At 38.4% G+C, this 26,253-nt stretch overlaps 1 protein-coding gene across 2 annotated transcripts in view; it reads left to right on the top strand.

Annotated features, from left to right (window-relative positions):
- The window catches only part of RELN (reelin), a 291,669-nt gene that overhangs the window by 123,876 nt on the left and 141,540 nt on the right, over positions 1–26,253 (top strand). For both annotated transcript variants that reach the window (XM_054071453.1, XM_054071462.1), the window contains exons 5-8: positions 3,444–3,476; positions 4,663–4,741; positions 11,681–11,777; positions 18,571–18,622. In XM_054071453.1, the coding sequence (XP_053927428.1) occupies positions 3,444–3,476; positions 4,663–4,741; positions 11,681–11,777; positions 18,571–18,622 (261 nt within the window). The remainder of the gene's footprint in view (positions 1–3,443; positions 3,477–4,662; positions 4,742–11,680; positions 11,778–18,570; positions 18,623–26,253) is intronic.

The following is a 26,253-nucleotide window of genomic DNA, read 5'->3' on the forward strand; positions in this document are numbered from 1 at the left end:
AAAACAAATTGTAGGCTCTCAGGCTTGACCATGGCAGTATTTTACAGAACAGAAGGCTGGAGATCAGAGCTGACAGTATTGTTCCTTGACTTATATGTCAGTGAGAATAAAACAGCCCTCAGGCAAGACACAGACTCTCTAGGGAGATGTTCTCCCTCTATCATTCAATAACAATTTTGTTTGCGAGTAGAGAGAAAGTATTGGCAGGGGTCTGAATAAAAGTATTAATTTCCTTTTTCATCTTCATCTTCATCTGGCTGCTAATGACAAGGAGATTAGACTTTTTCATAACCTACCTGCAAAATAGAATATACTTCTCTCCACATCTTGTTTGTGATGAATTGATGAACAACAGCTAAAGGCTGCTGGCTGTAGCACTCTGAACAATGTGTTTTTCTGGGAGAATTTGAGCATTTGTTTTTCTATAGTTCACTTCCTTTATAGTTGAAAAAAAAAATATGTTCAGGTTTCTGAGAAAAAAAAAAAAAAGATCTATTTTCCAGTGAGTTTTAAGAATATTTTCTTATATTGTATTCCCTACCTATTCCTGTACACAGACTTGACACCACAGATCTGTGGAATATGGGTGTCGGTAGTACAAAATGATGTTGCTGGAACATGTGTTTAATTTTCATTATGCTAGCTCTTTTTATCTGAATAGAGACTAGTTTTCCTTAACAGTTAACCATGTTTAATGATTTGGTTCTTATTTTTCCATTGACATCAGGACCATCACTGAAGATGACATTCCCTTCCTCCTCCAGTCATATTTCCCTTCCTTCTAGTTTAACCAAAACAGGCCATATTTTTCTTTTTGTTTAACCTTCCAATAGCCTTACTTCATCCACAGAACATTTTAACCTTTTGCTCCAAAAGATGCCTTCATTCTCCCTCATCCCATTGACAAAGAGCCCTACAATGACCCCATTGACTTTTGAATTCCCCGTTACTTTCCTCAAGTTTCTCACGCTTCCAGTTTGACTGTGGCCTTTCTCTCTCTGAATTGCGTTGTATTGTATACTTTCTTTTGAGCTTTGCCTTACCAAAGGGATTGCCTTGTTTTACAAGGCAAGCATCCTACATTTCCTTACATTTTCTCATACTATATTTGTTCGTGCTTCTTAAATGGTGAGCTCAGTTCTTCGCTTACAATTCATCTTTTATGAAGATCTGTATATACCTGGGATGCTAGTTAAAAAAAAATCAAATAATAAATTCATTTACTTTATTTTTTAAAAAAGAAATGGCATTCTTAGTCAAGCTAAGATGCATTTTGGAGCCACACAAATACTGATTCTAAATTCAAAACTATATAACCAACTGCCTAAGGAATACTTAAGAAAATGAATCATGGTTTAAAACCTGAGCTAAGATGGCCTTCACCCTATCCCTTAGTCTAAAGTACTGTACAATTTTTTAAGTGGAAATATTTTATGTCTTTGCTCTTTATAGCTATTCTGCAGAGTAACTTTTTTTTAGCTTTGTTACATTATGAAAGGAAACTCCATTTAACTTCCATCTGTATGTACAATCCATGCTGTTTTAATATAAATAGTTCTATAAATTGATAAAAAGGCAGATCTGAAAATATTTTAAAACTACTGCAGTTGTGACGTTCTAGATTATTTTGGAGACCTGAACTACAGCACTTGGAGATCATACAGTGCTGTTTTGCAATGACATATAAAATGTAATGCAGAAATGATTCACAGGGAGATTAAAATCTAGGTTTAGGACTCATTAAGTTAGAGTTATATTGCTCCAGATTTTGTATCATCATTACTAGAGGTCTTGGCCATTGCTAGAGTTATTATTTGTGGTTTTGCTGGGGAACAGAAAATGACAGGAGTAAGTTTCTTGTGTAAAAAATGGAGCAAGTTGTATGAATAATAAAAAAAAAGGATTCCGTATATCTGCATGTCTGTAGTTTCTATTCAGCAACCAGACTCTCAAGAACACCTTTGCTCTTTGCTGCAGTAAAACTTTCAGTGTTTCTGTGGTTGGTTTTAGCACTGTCTATATAAGGTTACTGAATGGAGTAAAACCTGTTGGTCTTCCAAGATGTAAGTCAGTTACACAAATGATTTCTGTCTAGGTTAAATCCAGACTACTTACCTTCCTTTTCTGATATGCAGATACCTCTGTTGCTTCTTGCTCAGTCTTCTTAATCATCAACTTCCCTATGAAATGCTGCAATTTCATTACAGATTATCGTGCCTCAAGGCAAACCCAGTGTTTAAGGAGAAAGAAGAGAAAAACAAAATTCTTCAGATGTGTGTTGGACTTTCTATTCAAATGACTTTGTGTGAAGGCTCTACACAGATTGCTGCATTCATTTTTATGTTTATTTTTAATTTGTCAGATGTTATGACAGAAATTGCAGTACTTGAGTAATTTCTTGCAAATATGCTGAAGAAATCAGGACTACTGATACAATTTATGTCAGTGCCCAACAAGAAACATAGAATCATCAAAAGAATCTTTTTCTGGTGTTCTACTTACTGAAGTACAAAATATAGGTAGAGATATAGATAGGGTGCTGAGAGGCAAAAGAGGTTGCTGCTCCTGAGGACCTTGCTTATGTGCACCCTCTTTGCCTCTGTGAAAGAGGTATAACTTACTTTGGATTTAAGATCGGGCAAGGCTCTAGATCTGGTAGTTACTATGACGGATCTAGCATGCTGTGTAGCCAGTTTCTAGACTTCTCCATGCTTTTTATGTTGCTATACCCTTCCAGAAACATTCTGTTTTCATTTGTCAATATCACAAAAAAGAGTCCTGTTGCAAAGTGTTAAGAGAAGATTACTTAATAATGTTTTGTCATTTCACACTCGTGCCCCTGTGCAATGTGCCATTATGATATTTTATGATTTCTTGGAAGACAAGGACCTACTAGGGAACTGATTCAGAAATGCATGTAAAAACATACTTTAAAATAAGTATTTGACTGAGTGGTTTGTATAGGTTACTTCTTGCCCTAGAAATACTAGGAATTTTCTCCCAACAAAATACCCAGTAAAATGTTGTGCAGTGCAGTATAAATGGTCAAATGGCATTTTTGCTTCACCTAAATTATTTCTTTTGTTCAGCCTAATTGCCACTCTCTTCATCAGTCACTGAAGTACTGAATCTGAAAAGCTGGAATTATTTCTGATAATATAATCCTATACTAGAAGTGATCTTTATTACATTATTGTACAACCTGTAAATGTCTTTCATTTATTATTGATGCTTATTATCTAACTATAGAGAATTTTTTCTTTCCTTTTATATTTTTATAACTTTTACTGTTTATCATATTTTTCCTAATTAAAATGTCTGGACGGTTGTCTTACTAGAATGTGTATTGTACAGATTGTTTTACACTAAATCGACTTTTTACGCTATAATTAAATATGGATCATATAAGATATTCATGTATTGTGTGTCTCTGTTCTCTGCAGCCCCAACAGAAGCTCCCTTACATCCTCACCTAGGTAGGTGATTTCTCATTCTTATTACTAAAATTCAGAATCACTAACTTTATTATAATGAACAATCTATATGGTCATATGAAAGTAGCTCTGGGGAATTCAAATAAAAATGAGACATATAAAATTAATTTAGTTACATCTAATTCTGATTCTTTCTTTTTCAATTGTGATTTTTATTGCTGTTTATTTATGCCTTTGAGCCCTGGCAGTGTGAGTGCATTATGCTGCAGAGCTTTTGCTCCTAGCTATGTATTAGAACATCTATTTCCATGAGGACCCACAACCCTCAGTGAGGGAAAGCACTGTCACACCAGTGCTGATCACTGAGAGGAAGAATTTGTCTCAGTACATCTCCAAGGTGCACCCAGGAGCAGAGCACTGCTTCTCCTGCTCTCCAAGCAGGGAACAGAGCACACAGAGGAGCTCCAGCCCTACATCCACCAACTTGTGTGTTGTGATTTGATTACTCCGAGAGATTCTGGCATCTTTGCTCAGTTTGAATAGCAGTTGACCATTACTTCATTCATGTAATGGATGTATTCGTAAAGAAAATTTCATACAAATAAGCTGCCAAAGTCTTGGAGGATGGGTTTTATTTGGTCATCACACATAAATGATACCTCAAATCTAGGGGAAAGGATGGAGTTCAAAAGCTTGATGATGAACCAATGATTAGAAACATTTGTCAGTTATAACTTACAGCTTATATTCCTTACAAGAGATGAGTTTTACTGCCAGGTCCACTGATAGCAGCAGAGATATTCCAGTGAGCTCATGGATTTTTGCTTATCAGAACGAACCCCTTGACTATTAGTAGTGCACTTACTGGGACACCTCATCCTTTCTCGTGCTAGTGTTTCCAAACTCTGGAATCGGAGGGATTTTTTCTAAACATTCAGAACAACCAGCAGTTGGGAACAGAAGTTCTTAAAACATTCAGTATGTACTTGATGACTGCATGTTTTCATAGCCACTGCACTTTGCTGAAAGACTGCAAGACTTACTTTTTTGTGGCACTGTGATCCAGAGTAAGCAAAAAAAACCTGTAACTGAGAAAATCTTGCTTTGGTAACTAGCATAATTTAGAAAGCTGATTCCCCTCTTTTACAATGCATATCTTTATCTCTACTTAAGGTAACACTTAGAAAGTACTGTATTTTTTCATATAGTGATTTTTTTTTCTTTGTAGCTGAAATGCACAGTGACAGCATTATCTTACGAGATGACTTTGACTCTTACCATCAGCAAGAATTGAATCCTACCATGTGGTGAGTTTCAGACTTCTGCTTTCCTTTGTAAGCATTTGAGCAAATTAAAACATTTTCCTTGTTATAGCAAAGTATTTTTATTAGATAAATTCCTAGGTATCTCCACCCACATTGGTGTAAGCTTATGTGTGTCTTTGCTCCATTGGTACCTAAATGTTTTAGTTTATTAATTAACTGATTAATGATTGACTGAGAATTCTAAGCCCATTGAAGTGAGTGACAAATTTTCATTGACTTCGAATTTTGAATTAATGTATAAATAGAAAGAAGGAGTAGAACTGACCCTATTGAATGTTTCTGTATGAAAATTTTGTTTTCTTGAAATCACAACTACATGGAAAATGGGATGAATTTCAGTAATTAAGCTTTGTGGGTTTTTGTTTTGTTTTTTTTTTAATTCATGTTCATGTAGTACATATTTCTGGTGAGGCTAACTATAGTAAAAATTCCTTCTAAACTGATATCAGATGTTTCCAAATCATTCAAATGAAACAAATTAAATACCTCCATGCAATTTTCAGCTGCTGAATATATATAAGGTTGACCTGTTTCTTTTTTTTTTGAAGGCAAAATTTTTCAAAACTTTTGTATTGCATAGGAAGGAAAACCCTTCCCTTTGCAGCTCTATACAGCAACTCCCACCTCCTAGGGATTTTTTTGTTCAATGAGATTCCTGAGTAGGGTCATTCATGTTATCACAGTGTATGACTGAAGCAGCAAGGATAGGTTGTTATCATTCTTTAACCATTAGATGCTGTTGGAGAATCTCGGGACTCTATGTGCATAATGAGGCAAGTACAATTTAGGACAGATAAGGCTGTATCAACCCTGATCATAATGAGAAAGCACTCGAACAGTAACTCTTCCTCACCTTTCCCATTCTCTGACAATTGCAGAGACCCAGCCCATATAGTGTTTCAGAAAGCAAGGAAAGAGGTGAGAAAAAACAATAATTTCAATGTTAATAAAGCCAAATATCCATCTCTGGCAGGGATGGAGTCCTTAAGTTGCTGCCACAGTTCTAAGGACTCCAACATTAAATAGCACAACAATATGGAGAGATGGCTTTTGGCAGACCCTATAGGAGTGGCACATCCAGGGTTATCTTGCTTGGAAGTAGGGAGTCTGAAACAATCACAGACCATTCGCTTTTACTCAAAAGGAATGTTTTTAGCAAGGGTAACTCTTAGTCAGACCTCCCAGCCTTAATATTAAGAATTTTACCAGCACGATGATCACAGTGATAGAATACTGTTTCGTATGATTTATGTATGTACAAAAGAAGTTATAGATCTTTTATAGCAGAAAACTGTTTCTATTTTGTATAGTGAATATATTTACTGGTCACACTATACTCAGATAAACACATCATTTGGTCTTAACATGAAGTCTTGAAGTTTGAGTCTCCTTCTTTTGTATGAGATTGTTACTGAGTTTTCTATTCTTTCCAATACTGTTTCAAAAATATAACTAATTTTATTGATTTAATATATTCAAGAAGGAAACATTTTACGGCATTAGTTTAGCTTGTTCAAATAAACTCTTGACTGGTAATTCAGGAGTTACCTGCATCTTTTAGTCAGGAATACATAAGTACTGTGAAATCTGAATTCATTTTCCTTTTTATTAAGGTCTGTCGCAGTTTTCCATCTGTGCCGATCTTTCAAGCTTATGTAAAAAGATTGTGGTTTATGGAATTTTATGTATATTTTTCTCTTGCACATGCATATTGTAATACATTTTAATCTGTGCCCACTATTTTACCTTCTTTTGTTCCTTTTGTATCATCTCTTTAAATGTTTTTCTGGAGAGACACATTAAGGACTTGGAACACTATAATATGAAAAACCTTCTTTCTTTATGGGAATGAATAGATCAAGGACTCTTAATAGGTTACAGAATAGCTGCCAAGGTAGGTAGCTTTAGCAGCAGTGTGTTAAATGGACTTGAGTGGAAAGAAATGAGAGGAGGCATTATTTCCCTGCAGATGTCTCATAACTCACAGAAGGCCTGTCTTTTGGAAGCCTCATAATTTATTTATCCATTGCTCTCTTATCTTTAAATTCATCCTTGCAGTATAGAAGTCTCAACAGAAAAATTTCAGACTAAAAGACCCCCTAGCCTCCTGCTCCTTTCATCCATACGATGTGGACTTGATCCCCCTGGAATATCTTTGTCTCATCTTGGCGGGTGGGTCAGTGCAGAGAGGTATGTGCTGGGAGAGAATGTCCCGAAACTCACCACAATCCTGAGACAGGTTTTCTTGTAATAACATCAGAAAGCCAACATCTTCAGCAGTGCTAAATAGAAGTGGAGAACAAATAAAAGCAAGCGGTAATGACATGTCATGAGCTTTTCTGCATAAAGCTTCGCTTCCAGTGAAGACCTGCTTAGTGGCAGGAGGCTCATTCTCATTTGTTTGTTTAGTGGGGGTTGAATCAGGGATTATTAACAGTTTATGCTATCCACCCTAAAATTGTGTTTTTTCCCCTGGCAGCTGCTAAAATCCCATCTTTACCACAAACAATTGTGGTAACTGGTAGAGCAATATTTCCAGCCCTGCTTGGTCCCTGGTCTACTATGCTCAGAGCATGCAGTAGCAGCTGCCAATACTCCAGCAGTGCCGTGTCACGAGGGGCTAGTTAGACTAAGCCACTCTAATAATTTCTGAAACCATTATTTATATAAAGATGAAAAAAGAAGCGTTCATATTTTGCTCTAATCTTTTCTTCGCAAATCCTACACAACACTGGCTTGAATGTGATTAATATTGTCCCACTCCTCCTGATCCTCTTTCTGGCATGTGCAGCTCTGGCACAAGCAAAGCATTTTATTTCTTTCTCTGTGTCTAATTTTATGAGACCCAGAAGAGCCAGTGTGTCACTCCATCACTGGGAGAGGCCTCACATCAAAAAAACTATTTTGCACAAGGGCACTGTAGGATTTTGAGAGTGATTGCCTGGTTTTTATGGATTTCTGCTCTTTCAAATGCATTAAAAGACACATCCCACCCAGTAACCAACCATCTGTTTCCTCAGAGGCTCAGGAGCAGAGGAGTTTCACCAAGGAGAAACAAGTGTTTCTGGAGACACAGTGGGAGGAGAAAGGGAAGGTTGGGATGTGGCTCTTTGTAAACAGAAACGTCACAGCATCTGGGAATGGATTTCTGACCTAAATCACAGTTTGGTGATTGACAGAAAACAGGAGAAATTGCTAAAGTAGGGGAGGTCAAGGCGAGGAGGAGGCAGCAGAAGACATGTAAGGAGAAAGAAGCAGGGAGGATTTCTGTGCTGGGAATGCACAAATGGCAGCATGTCTCATCTCTCTCATTTTCTTTGGACTCAACCACAACAACTATTTTGCATGGTCTCTCAAAATAAACTTTAATAATTTTCTTCCAGCATACAATCACATTAGAATATTATTATTTCCAGAGTCCTCAACCCATAGACACAACCCTGCTTACTTAAGCAAAATTGTTGCTGTCCTTCCCAACTTGATGCCAGGTTTCATCTCAAAGACTATCAGCATTCTAAACAGTGATCACTTACAGAAGATGTGCTTTTCAAAGATGATATAAAGAAAAGCTGGGCATGTAAAATCAATCAATAATAAACAGATTCCATCACTTCTGCTTGGCACACGAGAAATGAAGAGCCACAGCAGTATTTCCAGTGGCAAAGAAGTGGAGGAAAGGTTTGTGACAGGAGAGAGAAGTCCTAAAAAGGTTTCCTAACTGCACTAAAACAGCAGGATTAAACTTCAGAAAGATTTATGTTTAAAAGTCTCTTGGCAGCTTGAGATGTTTATCTTCTTTATAGTCCAAACATCACAAAAGACATCAGTCAATATAATGTCTAAAATCTCAGGTACTGTAGAGAGAAACGAGATGGAAAATAGAGATGAGGAAACAGCAGATGTTTCCCCTTCAGCAAAGTGAAAAACAATAGCAGACAGAAGTGGGACTCTCTAAGCCAGAGATGAGAGCCATGGCAGGTCTGCAGAGAAGACATGTAGATGAATATGACACATGTCAACAGTGGCAGCAAATACCAGTTGTGAAGAAAAAGATTAAATTATTTTAACCTTCTAAAATTTTAGACCAAGCAGGTGGGAAAGATAATATTAAAATTTGCACCCAGGCAGGGCAATTAATACTGTCTCCTGTTTGTATAAATGAAAAAGAAATTAACCTTTCTGTCTGCACCAGAAAAGGATCAAATTGGATCATTTCTAAACACGTAATATGATGATGATTATCTGAGGAACAGCAGATCAATTATCTTACTCCTCATGCATTCCTGTCAAGCTAGTGAACAATTTATTGTCAGAGGTAATTCATTTCAAAAGAGAGCACAAAGGTTTGACTCAGGATTACCAACAGCCATCCAATTTCTTGTGCGAGGAGTCATCCTTGAAAAGATGAGTGACAATGAAACAACCATATTAGGACAATGTTTCTGAATTTCCCAACAGTGTTTTGTAGACCATGTTACGGAAGTAGAATAGATGAAGAGCTGAAATACTTTGTATTCATTGAAATATGAGAAATACAAAATTAAAATAACCCTTGAATTATGTAGCCTGACCTCTTACAAGTGACTGAGTGTTCCCCACATAGTATTCAGAGGCAAAGTTTTCCTGCCATCTCTGCCTCTCCCAGCACATATCAGAAGTTCAGGCAGATCGTCCACTATGAAACTCCGAAATGTAGGGCCATATGATGAAAATAATGCTCATAAACAGCCAGAATCCTACAGAATTCCAGGTGTTCTTCCAGTTCCTGTTCCTCTGTTCTTCAGTTATCAGAGTTTAGGGATCAGTTGAAATTTAGATAGTGACAAAACACACTCTGGGAACTCTGTTTCTATACTTTCTCTTAGAGTACATTTTGGTTCACTCATGTTCTCTTCTTGCCTCATACTTAGAAATGAAATTCTAGGCCAAGTGTGGCTCATATAAGTAAATGATAATTCATTGAAGTTAATTGAAACCACATTACTTTATTGGAGGTTTTAATTTTGCTATTTAAATCCCAAACACTAGGTGCTATCAGTGTGAACTGCTGAATGACTTTATTAACATGTTCACACAGGAAGAAAACTCAAGGATTTTCTTTTCATCTGACTTTGTTTTGGGAAGTGGAGCTGAATCTGACCTTTAATAAAATCTCAGAGTAAGGGAGGGATTTGGAATGTGGGAAAGAGGCATTCGTCTTTGACTTCTGTAATGACTTGGGCAAAAGAAAGGCAGTCCTGTTCTGAGTTCACCCAGGACCAACTGAAGAGACTTAAAATAACAAATGCTATCAATTATTCACCACACCTATGCGTCTGAAAACCTAACATCTATCACTCAGCACAGCTTAGCATGCACAGACCTGCAGGGTATTGTGCAGGATATTGTACACTGCCTAGAGTCAATCCATTCTGCCAAGAGGTCCCAGACTTTGTTGCCCTGGGAAGGTCTCCTGGGGAGTGAGGAGGAGGTAGCTCCACTTAGCTGACAGATACTTTAAAAATTCATTTAAACATTATTTCTAATAGCTGTCTGGATTCTCTACAGTCTGTCCTTCCCTCCTCAGACATTTTGGACACATGGCACCTTCAGGGAAAAGCTGCCCTAGCCTCATGGAGTAGCTGACAAAACTACCAGCCTTTGCCTAACAATGCTGCTGGAGACTCCATTTGCCCTGTCCAGGACTATGGGGGGCTGATGGTTTTCTATCCAGGAACAGAAAAATCCTGCTCCGAGCAGTTTACAGAAAGACTTGTAGATGTATAACAGAACTTATTAATCAAAAGACAAACAAATAATGTAAATCAGGGAGAGAGGTGAAAAAAAAAAACACAAGGAAACTTGTGTAGAAATCAACTGTGATCATTGAAAACTCTATCATATACATTGACAGCAAGTCCCTGTCTCCTTGGGATTTCTTCCTGTCCATACAATTTCCTGTAAGATCTGCCAACCAGAAATTAGTCAGAGAAGTAAAAGCCGGAAGAAAACCAAACCTTTGCAAACTACTAAGCTACATCTGGACTGCAAGTCTGGGAATGTGTATTTTGACAGCATTATACATCAGAAATGGTGAACCAGTCTGAGACACTCTGCGTCAGAGAAGGCAAAGAAAAAACTGCCTAAACACCCTTTGGATGAGTTAATTGCACTTAAAATTCTAAAAATATCAGTTATAAAAGTACAGACAAAAATCAACGAGAAGTTTAGAGTGATTTCACCATTGTTTACAATGGAGTTGCTCTGGGAGCCTGTAGGCTTGCTTAAAGTTGAGCTTTGGATGCCTGAAGGCAAAGTTGGTCAGCACTGTCAGAGACAGTTTGTCAGAGGCTGGCAGATCTCGAAGATTTTTTGAGAATCTGCTCCTCATACCAAGTGCTGATAACCTGATCCTCAAACCTGAACCTGGTAAGTGCTCTAGGGGCCTCTTGTTGCCCCATTTTGAGTAGGGTTTGCAGCCTTGAATCTGACCTTTGGGGTAATTAAGCCTACAGACTGGAGCGGGGCTGATTCTACCTCTTTTGCTGAGCTGTTCTGTATGGTAATTCTGTGGCAGTGGGTATACATGCAGTATATCAAATATGCAGTGAGGATATTGGAAGAAGAGTAACATCAGGATAAATTATATATGTACCAGTTCAACTTGGTTTCCCATGATGTGATATTTTGCAGTCTATGAGCAGGGACACTCTTTTTTTCCAAGTGGGGACAGTGTGCAGAAAGCAAGTACTTATTTGCAAGGGCCTTTCTCAAGAGGCAGCTCTAGAAAGCTTAATCTTTACATTCAGCATGATAACAAAACAGTCCAATTTGTCTGAGCATCAAGCTGTAATAGTCTTATTTTACAGTTTATAAGCCCAATGTAGTTTCAAATATATGATTTTCTATTTTCATTTTGAATGTGGTGTGTTCTTCCTGCAGGTCTGAGTGCAGTAACTGTGAGGTTGGAGAGCAGTGTGGTGTGATAATGCATAGCAACGCCGTCACTTTCTGTGAGCCATATGGGCCCAGAGAACTGGTAAGTGAAGGCTGGCTCATCTGCCAGGGCTGGGGGCTACAAATTGAGGCTGCCTTGGCTGCAGAGATGTCAGTGTGCTTTGCAAGTCTGATGTTCAGCAGAAAGACTTTTAAGCAAGGTGACAGGGCTACAGAAGATCACCCAGGAACCTCACAGCATTTTAAAGTTCTTAACAGATCTTAACCAAAGGTTCTTGCAATGGTGTGCAAGGGAAAGTCTCTTGATCCATTGTGCATCCAAGTTATTTGATGTATCTATAAAAAAAAGGAAAGGCAAGGAAATAGAACTGTGTCGTCAAACTCTCGTATATATGTGGTATAACTCTCGTTTTATTTCTGACAATGAAATAGAGACAAGTTTAATTTTTCTTCTCTTATTTTGTTAGCTGTGTCCTGGTTTTTTTTCCTGTTGCTGCTGACAAATGGTAATTTGGTTGTGAAACCTCACTTGTGAAGAAGGCATCCTATAGATTTAAATGCAGCCTAGGGCAAGTAGCTGCCACTCTCAGGAAAGTGTATGTAACAAACTGAGTCACGATGAAGATGACAGAGTTAATTTAATTGAGGGGTAATTTGGTTGTAAGATTGCTGTAAGAAACAACACAGTGCAATTTGCATTAACTTGGGATTATCTGGGTATGGAAAGTTAATTGAAAGATATATAACCAATGCCTGCATGCTGACTCTGGGCCGCTAGCTATAACACAATACACAGAATGGGAGCTTGGGAAAGAACTGAAAAATTAAAAGACCAGCTCTAATCCTGTGTAATTCAAAATTAATTTTTGTGTTTTCAACACTCTTCTGAGTGGAGGAAGACACTGATTAGACCTATTTGAAGACCATACATGGGAGAGTGCCATAAAGTAGAAGTGGTTTTGGCCAGGCATCTTCTCTTCATTTCAGATGCTGGCAATTCTTTCAATGGGGTTAATTTTATGTCCTTAACTGATACCAGAATTCCACAAATGCTATGTAGATATTGCTGGTGTGGTGACTGAAAGCCATAAACACATATGTAGGGATAAAGGAAATTTCAGTCATTTCCCTCACAGCCAGCACCAGCAAGGGAATCTTGACAGGGATGCTAAATTGCCTTTCTACTACTTTGAATCCTATTTGAATGTACTATGGTTCATTAACAGCCTTGAGAAGAGATGCAATGTTTTATATACCACGGAAAAATTAAGTCACACTACTGGGACAATTTTCCCAATTTTATCTCATTTTTAGTTCTAGTGTTGGGCATAGGTAACACTCCTTGAAAAATACAGTCATAGAATAGTTTGGGTTGGAAAGGACCTTTAAAGGTAATCTAGTGCAACCCCCTTGCATTGAGCAAGGACATCTTAGAATCCTAGAATCCTAGAACCATAAAATAGTTAGGGTTAGAAGGGACCTTAAAGATCATCTAGTTCCAAACTCCCTGCCATGGGCAGGGACATCCCAGTAGATAAGGCTGCCCAAGGTCCCATCTGACCTGGCCTTAAACACCTCCAGGAATGGGGCATCCACAACTTCCCTGGGCAACCTGTTCCAGTGTCTCACCACTCTCATGGTGAGACACATCTACAGCTCCATCAGGTTGCTCAGACCCCCCTCCAACCTGACCTTCAATGTTTCCAGGGCTGGGCATCTACCATCTCCCTGGGCAACCTATTCCAGTGTTTCGCCACCCTTATTGTTAAAACGTCTTCCTTATATCTGGTCTAAATCTACCCTCTTTTAGTTTAAAACCGTTGTCCTATTGCAACAGACCCTGTTGGTCCCCAATCTTTCTTATGAGCCCCCTTAACTACAGTAAGGCAGCAATAAAGTCTCCACAGAGCTTTCTCTTCTTCAAGTTGAACAACCCCAACTCTGTCAGCCTTTCCTCACAGTAGAGGTGTTCCATCCTTCTGATCATTTTCATGGGCCTTCTCTGGACTCACTCTAACAGACCCATGTTCTTCCTATGCTGAGGACTCCAAAGCTGGATGCAGTGCTCCAGGTAGGGTCTCACCAGAGCAGAATAGAATAGAAGTGCAGAATCACCTCCCTCTATCTGCTGGCCACACTTCTTTTAATGAAGCCCAGGATATGGTAGACCTTCTGGGCTGCATAAGCCCAGGTTATGTCCAGCTTTTCATCCATCAGCATCCTCAAGTTACTTCCGCAGGGCTGCTCTCAATCTTTTCATCCCCCAGCCTGTATTGATACTGGGGATTGCCCCAGCCCAGGTGCAGAACCTTGCATTTGGCCTTGTTGAACCTCATGAGATTTGCATGGGTCCACTTCTCAAGCTTGTCCAGGTCCCTCTGGGTGGCATCCTGTCCCTCAGGTATGTCAGCCACACCACTCATCTTGGTGTCATCTGCAAAATTGCTGAGGGTGCACTCCATTCCACTGTCTGTGTAATTGATTAAACTATTAAACAATAATGTATCTAATATGGACCAATGCAAGACATCGCTCGTCACTGATATCCATCAGGACATTTAGCCACTGACCACTACCCTCTGGATGCAACCATGGCACCAGTTCCTCATGCACTGAACAGTTCACCCATTAGATCTGTATGTCTCCAATTTAGAGACAAGGGTGTTGTGAGGGACTGTGTCAAAGGCCTTGAGAAGTCCAGACAGACAATATTCACAGCTCTTCCCTTGTTCCCTGAAGTAGTCACTCTATCGTTGGAGGCCACTACTTTGAACAGGCAGGAATTGCCCTTGGTGAAGCCATGCTGGCTGTCTCTAATCACCTCCTTGTCCTCCATGTACCTTAGCACAGCTTCTAGGAGGATCTGTTCCATGATCTTCCCAGGCACAGAAGCAAGACTGAAAGACTGGTAGTTCCTAGGGTCCTCCTTTTTAAAAACGACTGCAATGTTTCCCTTTTTCCAGTCACCAGGAGCTTCTCCTGACCGCCATGACTTTTCATATATTATAGAGAATGCTTTGGCAACATCAGCCGTGTCCCTCAGGACTCCAGGATGCTTCTTGTCAGGTCCCATAGACTTACATATGTTCAGATTCCTCAGGTGGTCACGAATTTGATCTCTTACAGTAGCAGGGACTTTGCTACCTGAGTCTCTGCCTTGTGGCCCATCTACTTGAGAGGTGTGTGAAGAGATATTGCCAGTGAAGACTGAGGCAAAAAAAGTTATTGAGTACCTCAGCCTTCTCCTTATCTGTTGTTACTAGTTTGCTAGTCTTGCTCATTGAGGTGGGGATTACGCTTTCTTTGACCTTCCTCTTCTGGCTGACACAGCTGTAGAAGAACTTATTATTCTTTGCATCCCTTGCCAAGTTCAGCTCCAGCCACACCTTGGCCTTCCTAATCCCTACACAACCAGGCAGCATCCCTGTACTCTTTACAGGATACCTCCCTGCTCCCACTGCCTATGCATTTCCTTCTTGCCCCTTAGCTTGAACAGCATGTCTTAACTCAACCATGCCAGTCTTTTGACTTCCTTTCCTGATTTCTTACACCTGGGGATCAAAAGCTCTTGTGTTCTACAGAAAGTAGTAGGCAGACATTTAAGTAGTCCTTAAATGTCTGCCATCTCTTGTCCTGGAGGGCAGTTTCCCAGGGCTCCTATTGACTAACTCCTTGAACAGGAGTTTTACTTTTCTAAAATTCAGGGTCCTGACTTTACTCTTCACCTGACCCATAACCTTCAGAACTGCAAACTCTAGCAGTGCACAATCGCTGCAGCTCAGGCTGCCTCTGACATTTAGCAAACCCAGGGGCCCAGCTATAAGGAGTTTAAAATGTCATCAATTAGCTGTCTTCTCACTGGTGATATGTAATTTACATTTTCCTTAGTAATCATGAATTAGCTTCAAAATGCAGGTTTGGACTCTACTTCTCCAATTAACATGTGGTAAAGTAGCACTACCATGGTATCAGGAACTTGGAAAAGTTTATTATGATGCCAAAGTGGTGTGATTAAATAATCAGCTGAAAAAATTATCACACTTATATAAACAATTAGTAGCCTCATAATGAAAATGTTTATAAATATTATGTCACTAGTGCAGAAAAATAAAATCCTTCTGAAGGAACACGCTAATGGCTTAGTGTTTTGGATGAGCACAGGACCATGTTCATGCCAGAGGTCTGACCTAGTTTTATTTTTTAATGTGGACATAAGTTTAAATCCTTGTTTTCTGAGAACCAGGCTGTTTCTGATTTGTAGTCATGTTTTGTTGATTTCACAATGTATCTCTTCCTGTCACAAGTTTTAAAACCTCTTTCTTTTCTCCAATCATTATGCCATTTTATTCTATCACCTTTAGTATTTGAATCCTATTCTGTGCCTGATTTAAATGACTTTTGAAATATCTGTTCTTGTTTATGGCTCCTAGTGTCGCATTATTGCTTTAAAATACTTAGTCAAGAAGAGTTGAGTTTGCAAAATGTATTATATCAACAGCTGTGACAGCTGCTGGTTTGCTTCCTTCACCTCCCTCTCTTCTCCTGACTCCTAGCAGCTGCTTGTTACTGCAGGCAGAGGGTTTTTTAATGCCAACTGCCTATGTCTGTTGGTAAGAATTTACCACTGGAAAAATCCTGGAAGGATGTATAGCGGAAGACTTGTTGCAAGAGAAAGAAATTAGCTATTAAAGTCTCTCTACTAGCTTCTTTGTAGTGTCTAAACTTAATAGTCCTGTGGAGAACTTTGCAAAAAAGTTTTTAGTTTGTTGAATGCTTTTTTTCCAAAGCATTACTGAAATGACTTACAGCATAGTTTATTTTAAGTGCCTCTTCTGTGAGAACTGATACATGTAATTTCTTGGTGATATGGGCCACTGAACATTGATAAACGGTTTTATTTTCAAATTAGAACTTGCACAACGTAATTAATTGAATGTAAACTAATATAATAGGTACTCATAACTCAAGTCAAAAAGCACTTTATTATTTGGCATGATAAATGTGATACCTAATACTGAATCGATCCTGACAGAATGGACTTAAATAGAGATGTGACTGTATTTTTAAAGGAGTTATGTAAATGCAGCTTCCCTATTTTTGTTTAAAGACCAAAATCAGCTGTGAGGAATATTCCAATTAGAGGAAAACTTTATTTTAAGTAAATATTATGTACAGACAGTGCCAAATTTTTAGGTAGTTTTTAAAGCTGCAGTTTGAGATGATCATGAAGCCTTGGAAACTTGTCCCACTGACTCTGGGACAAGTTTGTGGGACAATTTCTCTGACAGAGAATTAATAGCAGCAATATATTTCCAAAATTTCCATGCACCCTCCTAAAACAAATGGAGTCTTATTATCAGCTAATCTTCAGTGCATTTCAGTGAAGAGCCCGTTCTTTGATGTTTATAAGAAGTTCCTCTCCATATGTAGAAAAGGAGCAAAACACATGCACACATATTCTGAATATACATTTGCAAAGATATGGAAATTCTTTTGACAGTCTCAAAAGACAGAAAAGCCAATACAGGTGACTGAGAGATAACACTTGTTCTGTGTCAATAGAGTCCTACAGAAAACATCTGCATTTGGAGTAGCTTTTGTTCAGTGTCATGCAGCGTTGCACAGGGTAATAAGGGACTTCAGACATCAGAAAGGTCTCTTCCACCAGTTTTCGTTTTTATCTGCATAGTAGATAATTAAGGAGCACAGGAATACCTGATAATGGAAGAATCTCTGCTTTCACCATGAGACTCAGGGAAATTATGCAGACATTGTACTGTTCATCAATAAAAATGCTGATAAAATTGCCTTTGTAATACTGTCATAGTTAATGAATACTTGCTAGAATGTAGCATCTTCCAAGTCATTGAGTCTTGTCTTCACTTGGGTGCTGGTTTTATTTAGAAAAGAACAGTTGAGTGTCCGTGAGCAAAAATGTTCATCTGTATTTTGCTGATTACCACTTGTTTTCATTCTTAACTACTATCCGGTTTCCTGTAAATCCCTCATACAAGCAAAAACTAGATTAGGCAGTGTTTTTAGGCAGTGCTTCTGCCATGCTTGTTATGTAGCAGTATTGTTAAGTACAACTTTCAAAATGAATTGAAAATAAATAAATGTCCTTCACAACACTTTAGTGCTCTGTTTTCTTGTACTATTTTCAGGAAAACAATCCCAATTTGAACTACTGAAATATGGGGGCTTTAAAAGACAGGAGAAAGGAAAGGATCAGAGGAGGGTGATATACTGAATACAGACCGAGCCCTTCAGTGTTTTCTGCCTATTTCTAGGTCTTGGTGGATGTCAACAGTGTGCACAGGCTACTACAAAATTTAATTGTTTATATTATGCAGTATAACTACAGTTATACAGTTTTGTTTGATTTGCTGTTGAGTACTTCTATTTTGTTATTTCCTGTTAATATTTCATTTTATTATTTTAGGTTTACTTAATGTAATCTTTATTATTTATTTATGATCATTTTTGTTACTTGTTTTGTGCTGGGCATAGTAAGTAAAAACCATTCTGTACATATAGATTCATACTAGGCTGACCATAGACCACAATGGTCCCTTTTTCAGTCTTGTTAACAGTGGTCAAGCACCAGTGTTTGACATAAATTTGCTCAGTTTGTAGACATTTTACCGTAAAAGAAAAAAAAAGATTCAGCTTTGATATATGATGAGTTACCAGTAATTGAAAGGACATAACAGAAATGTCCATGATCACTCAGCCTGAAAGGGCTGGTGATTAATAGTTCTATGCACTGGAGATCTACGTATCCAGAGAGTTTCCATACTTTCAAAGAAAAACAATGAATGTATTGTTCTGCTGATCTAACACAGCCTCTCTACTGTCTGCTTTTCTTCCTGTAGACCACCACTGGCCTTAACACAACAACTGCGTCCATCCTTCAATTTTCCCTTGGTAAGTTTGCCCGCTCTTTCACCTAGGAAAGTATAAAAAAGTTATTGCTGCATAGGAAAATGACCCTCAAGTTGAGGTTTACCATTCTGGTTGAGTTTCCACTCAATAAGAGGGATTAAAAAATCTTAAAAAACTGTAGTACATATATTTATCTCCTAATCTAGAACTTCTAGTCTAAACTTTGGAAAGGAGAAGCTCCAGGGCATCCTCTGATGATGAGAGGCATAGTCATGTTTGAGTTTTGGTTTTTTTCACTTATTTTGTAACCTGACAGATACAATTATAATTTCTTGCTATTTCTCTGAAGTGTGATTACTATTTCAAAAAAATGAACCTTTTTGACATTTTAAACCTTTGACATATTGCAAGTTATGTCTGGGTAGTGCTAGTTTTAACACATTTGTACAAATAAATAGGTAGGGCAGACCAAAACTAAATGCTATCTAGTTCATATTATCAACGGTGTGGTTGTATACTGTATTACTTGTATTTCCTGCTGTAAGTTATTGCACATTTTTACTGTGTTATTGTGCCTGTAAATTATGGTAGAAGTTGTGGCTTGGGCTGAGGCCATATTGGGAACACAATTTGTTAACACATATTTCAGTGTTCAAAGTATGAAGGAAAAATGTTTTTATGATATAAATGGTTCAATAAAGCTGCTGACAGGAAATGTGGCCTGCTTCCTCTGTGGCTGCCTGGATATGTGTTTCCAAATCATATTCCTATTTTTAAAAAAGTAATTCTCCAAAAGTATCTCAGCGGACGTGCTTAAACTCCAGAAATCCCAGCTGGAAATAACAGCTATCAGGTAGCTTGGCAAGCAGCATGATTTTTTTAATGGATTGGAAATCAAAATCCTAGAAGGCTCAGAAATGCATCATTTAAATTTGGTTTCACCTGAAGTTATTCAGTGGACCATTTCAGGTCATAGTTAGTACCTGTCACCCTGCAATTGACTGCAATGTTAAGAGTTCTAAGGATTGGTATCTATCCTTCTGTTTTGAGTTACTGTTTTTAAAAAGTAAAAAAATGTATCCATTCCAAAACTGAATTATTGCAGAAATATTAGGCACCTCCAGCAAAAACCAGCCTGGAGCTACCCTGCAATTTCATTCTGTTAAGGGGAAGCAGCTCACTTGCTCTGCTAGGATGTGTTGCTTGCCTGCAGAGGCCCTCCCACCCATGGCTGTGCCCAAGGATAGGTGACTTTTATAATGCTGCAAGTTTGTTATCATGGAGAAATTTTACTTTCCAGGAAAATTTAGAAAAGCTCTTCTATGGATTATTCTCACAGGGATCTAGAGCTGCAGTGTAAGCTGAATGAGTTGGTAGGTAAATACTTGCTGTCACAGCTCAGTGGCTGGTATCTGATGCAGGTGAACTGGGGAAAGATGCAAGCACCATGAAGCTTCAAAATTAGATTTCAGATTTCACCTTCATTCTTATCAGCCAAGGAAGGTCAAATGAAAAAAAAAGGGGTAAAAACAGGCTGAGTAGGAAATATCCTATGTAATAGTATTGTCATGAGTATATGGTGGGAAAACCTTAACCTGTACTAGCAGAAACCAGTAAAAACCCTGGTATAGTGGAGCAGGAGAGGGGTGGATGCACATCTGAGGAAATAAAATTTTGGCCTGAAGTTCAAAATGTATCACATTTCCCCATTTGTCTAAGTTAGGCTTGAAATACAAGACAGATTGGTTTTGTAACTGATAAAAACCAGTGTGAGCCGAGGGACTGCTGCTGAGCTCAGCAGTACTTGGCTTTAAAATCATAAATCTATGCTAGGCATTTGCCAGTTTCCAGCTTATTCCCAAATGTCCGATTTAATCATAGCCCTATTTAGGGATTGATCCAAGGGAATTGCCTCTTTTTAAAAGAACGTTTAACAGTTTCCATCGACCATGGAATCACTTAAGCTGTAACCTTTTGGGGATATCTTTATATTAAATTTGTCACCTAGCTTTAGCCACATTATAGTGCATATCCTTTAATTTCTCTCACCACTAATTATCAGGCACTATTTTGTATTTGTAGGTAGATAATCAGATGAGGACTGTGAAATTAAGGAAAAAAATGTTACTGATTTCACCATAAATCCCAGTTCCTTTTAAACTATGGGGTCAGGTAGAGTAATACCATAATGAACTACGTTTTGTGTAATTTCCTTCAGGTACCACCTATTTGGTAGTCTTGCCCTCTAAAGAGCAACAGGGTCATAAAGGTTCTCTTAAAATGAAGGCTTACTTAAGATGACAGTCTAATTAGTAAGGTCTGTTCAACAGACAGGACAATATTAATGTGCAGTATCCTTTTTGAGTGAGAGCAACTTCACTGCCACACAGTATTTACTTGGAACCACACAGAGCTGGTGACATTGCCTTTTGGTCCAGGGCTGGGGTGATGTTTCTACCCAAGTGCGCAGAAAATTTCAGTTATTTGGATGTCTTAATCATCCATAGCTACAGTTCTCCAAGACCAAACTCTGACATGTGCAAGACAAAATCTAGCAGTTTCCTTAATGTTCAGTGGGATTGTTAATTGAGATATTTAAAGCAATGCCTTTGGGCTGTTTCAGGCCAGAACATCTAATTCAATAGTTTGGGATTGCAGGATATTGCAAAAAAGCCTCTGGACTCAGCTGCCACACAGTGTTAGTCTGATTAATTAGCTGAAATATTCTCCATTTCTCACTCTGAAGCTCAGATTTTTCCCCTTAGCTACATCCCTGATCTTCTCCAGGGATAAACATGATCTGTCACTCGCATAGGCCACTATGATGGAAGGTGATTCATCGTATGGAGAGATTAGCAACTAAGATAAATACAGGAAAAAAAGAGACCAATGAAATCCCATAAGGAGAAGAGGAAAGGCTTTCAGGGAGTGATGCCAAAGCAGGAGGTGTGCAAGCAGTTCTGCTCATGCATTGTTCCTTGGGCGTCCTCTTAAAGCATATGCTCCCGTGGCTGTGGTGTATGTGGGCTATGCATACTCTGCGTGGGGTATTCAGCATTGGCGGGCGTTTCCATCCCACCTTCCTCTGCAGTGCCGTGCTGAAGCTGAAAGCACTGTGATCAGTACCAACACTGAGCTTGTCCCCTCGGGCAGGCACTCCTCAACACGGTGTGTGTCCTAATGTGAAAATTGTTAATTGAAAATATTACATTACCTTGAAAAACTTTGTTCTGTAGCTCTCACCTTATGTCTTAGTATTGCTATATAATTTTTTGCTCTTAAACAATATTTGAAAATGGGAATAGCTTCATAAGGAAAACTCTCACTCTTCAGCTTCATTATGAAAACTCTTGAACACTCCTCTAAGAACAGGATGACTTTGACAGTGTCTCGAATCCTACTTCAAAATTGCTTCCCCTTCAACTTTTATGCTATTATCACAAAGACCCTCTGTCATTACTAAGGTAAATTAGCAATTCTCGTCCTCCCCGTTTTTAAAAAAACATCTAACCCACCTAATATTTTATATTAAACCAAAATTGATTTAAAGGGGGAAGGATTTCTTTTGCCTTCTGAGTGGGAATATGTCTTTAAACATTTGGCACTTCAGCTCCATTTTTTAAAGATCAAGTCATTATTTTTGCAAACAAAGAACTATCTAAAATTTCAAAAGATTTTTTAATTTCTTTGGAGAAAAAGCTTGGGTTTGGACTCGCTCTTTCAAAAAAAAAAAAAATTATAAAGAACTTCTGCTAAAGTTGGGTTCCCAAATCTAATGGATCTTACTTTGGACCAGGTATTAATCTTTACTTTCAGATAGCCCCAAAACTACCCTTCTATGGCAAGTACATGACTTGCAATATTTTCAATTTGTTTCTAATTGTATAAAATATTTCCTCTCATTTATTTTAGCTGAGTTATGGTCATTTCATATCTTTAGCATTGGCTTTGATTTAATGCAAAAGGGACTTTGAAATGAAATACAAAAGGTATCATGTAGTATGATATTAAAGCAAAAACATAGTTTGCATGAATTTCTAAGAATGAAACCTCTCAGCAACTCATTGCTATCCATTCTGTGCACTGCTGTGCTGCACATTTTGACAGAGATGATTTGTTTTCTTATTCATTGGGATCGTAGAATCATAGAATAGTTTGGACTGGATGGGACCTTAAAGACCATCCAGTTCCAACCCCCCTGCCATGGGCAGGGACACGTCCCAGTGGATCAGGCTGCCCAAGACTCCATCCAGCCTGGCTGTGAACACTTTCAGGATGGGACATCCACAGCTTCCCGGAGCAACCTGTTCCATCTTGTGGTGGAGTTACTACTTTTATATAAGCATCATTTAATTATCTGACAAAGGGCTGCAGTGAACTTAAGACAGAGCTAAAGGAAAAAGGAAAGTATGTAAATCTTTCAGTCAGCTCTAGTTAATGCCTATGCCATAACAAGCAAAGTTAACTGTAATCTTTCTTCTGGTTTATGCTCAATGCAGTTTTCTGAAATGTCCTTCTGTTAGTTCGTGGTGACCACGCCAGAACTTCTGGCATCCAGAAAAGAATACACAGAATGTGTGTGACAGTTATACATTTACCCAGGACTTGCCACAGTTTTGATACTTCAAATTTAAAATGGCAAGACCATGGCATACTTGAAAACGTTAGTCTATGTTCATTTTGACAAATGAAACATCTAACAAGAAAATCAGTATGATGCAGAATAACTCTTCCTGCAGTAAATGAAGTAATAAACCCCTGTCCCTAAAGTTCTCATGGGCACTTGAGAGTATTACTAAGCCGGCAAAGAAGTTGCTGCTCTCTGAGATCATTATTCACTGTTAACATGAAAGACTTGAAGATGCAAGATGTGTAAGCAAAGGTGATCTTCAATGTCTGGGCAACTGACATTGATGCTGGAAATTCCTTAGGTATCTTTTCTGCATGGATCGATGCTTAGTCCTTGCTGTTGCTAAAGAAAACGCTTGACTGGAAGCAAAACATACATCTGGCACATCAGTCTTCACCAAAAAGGCAGTTTTCAGTGCGAGGTTTTAGTAGCAGGCTTTAATTTGGGAGAGTGCTTTGTGATTTTGCCAGATGGACTTTGTTTGGCCTTTCAGGAAAATCCTAGTAGGTATTATCCAAAAGATGGGTGGCTCATTTTATGATCTTCACATTAGTCTGGAACCAGAAGCGTTTGGACCTTACTAGTAAATCAAGAATGGCCCTTTTCTCCTGCTGCTTCTGGGATGGGATGGGATGGAATGGAACCGAGCAGAATAGAATAGAATAGAATAGAATAGAATAGAATAGAATAGAATAGAATAGAATAGAATAGAATAGAATAGAATAGAATAGAATAGAATAATTTTCCATTGGACCTGGAGAGATCAACTAGTCCAACTGCCTGACCACTTCAGGGCTGATCAAAACTTAAAGCATGCTGTCAGCTTCTTTCACATTATTCAGTCATTTCTCTGCCATCTGTTGCTATTGCCCCTTCCATTGTTCCAACTTATTCCAACATTGTTCCTTCAACTGTTCCCCATCCTTGGAAGTGTTCAAGATGTCTAAACAGCCATCAGATGACCAAGTTTATTGTTGATTACAATATTGGACAGGGATAAAACCTACCAGGTTCCATATGGATAAAATTAATTTATTACAATCACTAGCAATACTTACCCACAGCTTATCCATCTCCCGTAATATTTTTCTAGTGGAACCCCATCATAAGGATAAGTGCATGTATACATATATTTAATAGGTTTAAAATATTAATGAAGAAGGATTATTGTTCAACTTTGAAGAACTTTTCGGTAAAGATAAAACCCCACTAATTTAGGGTGCAGAGACATTACTGGGGGGATCTTCTTTCAGTGGTACCTCCTTTGCCCCTATTTTCTGTCTTCCCCAAAAGGAAATAAAATGCTAAACTTTTGTGCTTTGACATGCATAAATATTTCATTGATCATCTTACCATACAATCACTAAAAGCAATAACAAAACTAATAAATTCTCCAATATTGTTCCACACACTTTCCAGTCTTGTAACTTTTATTTTCTGGTTTAGTAATCACCCCTGTCTTCACTCCCAATTTCTTGAGCTTTTTAAATCCATCAGACCATCAGTTGTACTTAGCTGAAGAGTAATTGTATTACCTGTGATGATTTCATGTTTATACTGGCATTTTTTAAAGAGATAAGGTACATGGGCATGTGGCTTAGTTTATTTAAAGTCTATTTTTCACGCTGGCTGATTTCACAGTCCTCTGTTAGTGTAATAGAGAGAACTATTTGAAATACGCTTTTGAGTGCTTTTGATTAGCATATGAGTAAGGGTCATTGATTTTGATGCAGATCTTTGACATAATGGTTCCAAAAGGGTTTTCATGTCATATCCTACCTCACCCTAAGACATCAGGTCAGTGAATCATTAACCAGAAGCCTCTATTACTCTTCCTGAATTACCAAGGCTGCTGGAATCTACATGAGACCTGTTTCACTTAGCAAATCCATGAACTAAGGGTCTCAGTGATATTTGCTGAAGACAAAGCATAGATGGTGTTTTGCACCTTTAGTAAAAATTACAAAATTTTTTCAGGTTTAGGTTTTTTCCTTCGTTTCGTGTAGTGGCACTTCGCTCTTGTTACCAGCGTGAGTCTTGCAGAATTAAATTGTAAAATGTGATAGACTGTGTAGATACTGGAAATACTTCTTTTTTGCCCTTGTCCATATTCAAACTGAATAGCAACAACAACAACAGCAATAATAATAATAGTTGAATGTACCCTTTTAATTAGTCCTTACCTGCCAAATATCTGTGCTTCGGAATACTCGTTTACTTCCCTATTATCCTCAGAAAATAGAAGACTGTGATGGAAAAAAGTAATCTTACAGAAATTATCTTATTACATAAATAGTGCAGCTGATTCACTGACCTCCACATATTTCTGTGGAGGAAATAGCAGTTTCTCCAGGCTGTCCTCTAGAGCCACATCTGGAGTCCTCCGCACAGCATCTGCGTGGGCCAGTCAGTCCTTCTCCTTCCCCCTGGAAACACCCTGACTCCACTTTGGCTCAGACACGTGAACAACATTGTCTGCATTTGGCCCCATTTAACAGTCTGAAGACGCTTATCATTTACATTTTTATCATGTTTTAATTCAGTTCTGGTGGCAGCTGTTACATTGACAGTATTGCTTTTATGTCATCTATTTATCCTCTGCTTGGATTCAGACCACTCGATAGAAATTCACACGTCCAAACATGTTTTGTTAAATAGGCCTTAGCTTTGACTGAGAGGAACAATTGCTGATTGTTTTCTCTTAATACTCATTTTTGTTTAGTCAGGTTTACAATTAGCAGAAGCTATAGATGGCTGACAAATTCTGTAATAGCCATTTTATGTGGCAGCACTGGGTTTGCCCTCAGCAGAACTGGACAGAGATGAGTCAGAATTGCTATGAAAATTCACTTGCATGTCTCTAGAGAAACAACAAAGTGAAAAGTCCCTTCTTAATTTGGCATGGAAGAGTATTTGATCTTTTGAATCCCTCCCTATCTTGTTAGCTGAACACAAAAAAACTCATGAAGGAAACTGTGGTGTCAAAAGTTTTCGGCATGCTGGGCCATCTCCTTCGCTTTAGTCACCTGCATGGATGATCTTC

The sequence above is a fragment of the Cuculus canorus genome, chromosome 1 (assembly GCF_017976375.1).
Source record: "Cuculus canorus isolate bCucCan1 chromosome 1, bCucCan1.pri, whole genome shotgun sequence".
Lineage (NCBI taxonomy): Eukaryota > Metazoa > Chordata > Aves > Cuculiformes > Cuculidae > Cuculus > Cuculus canorus.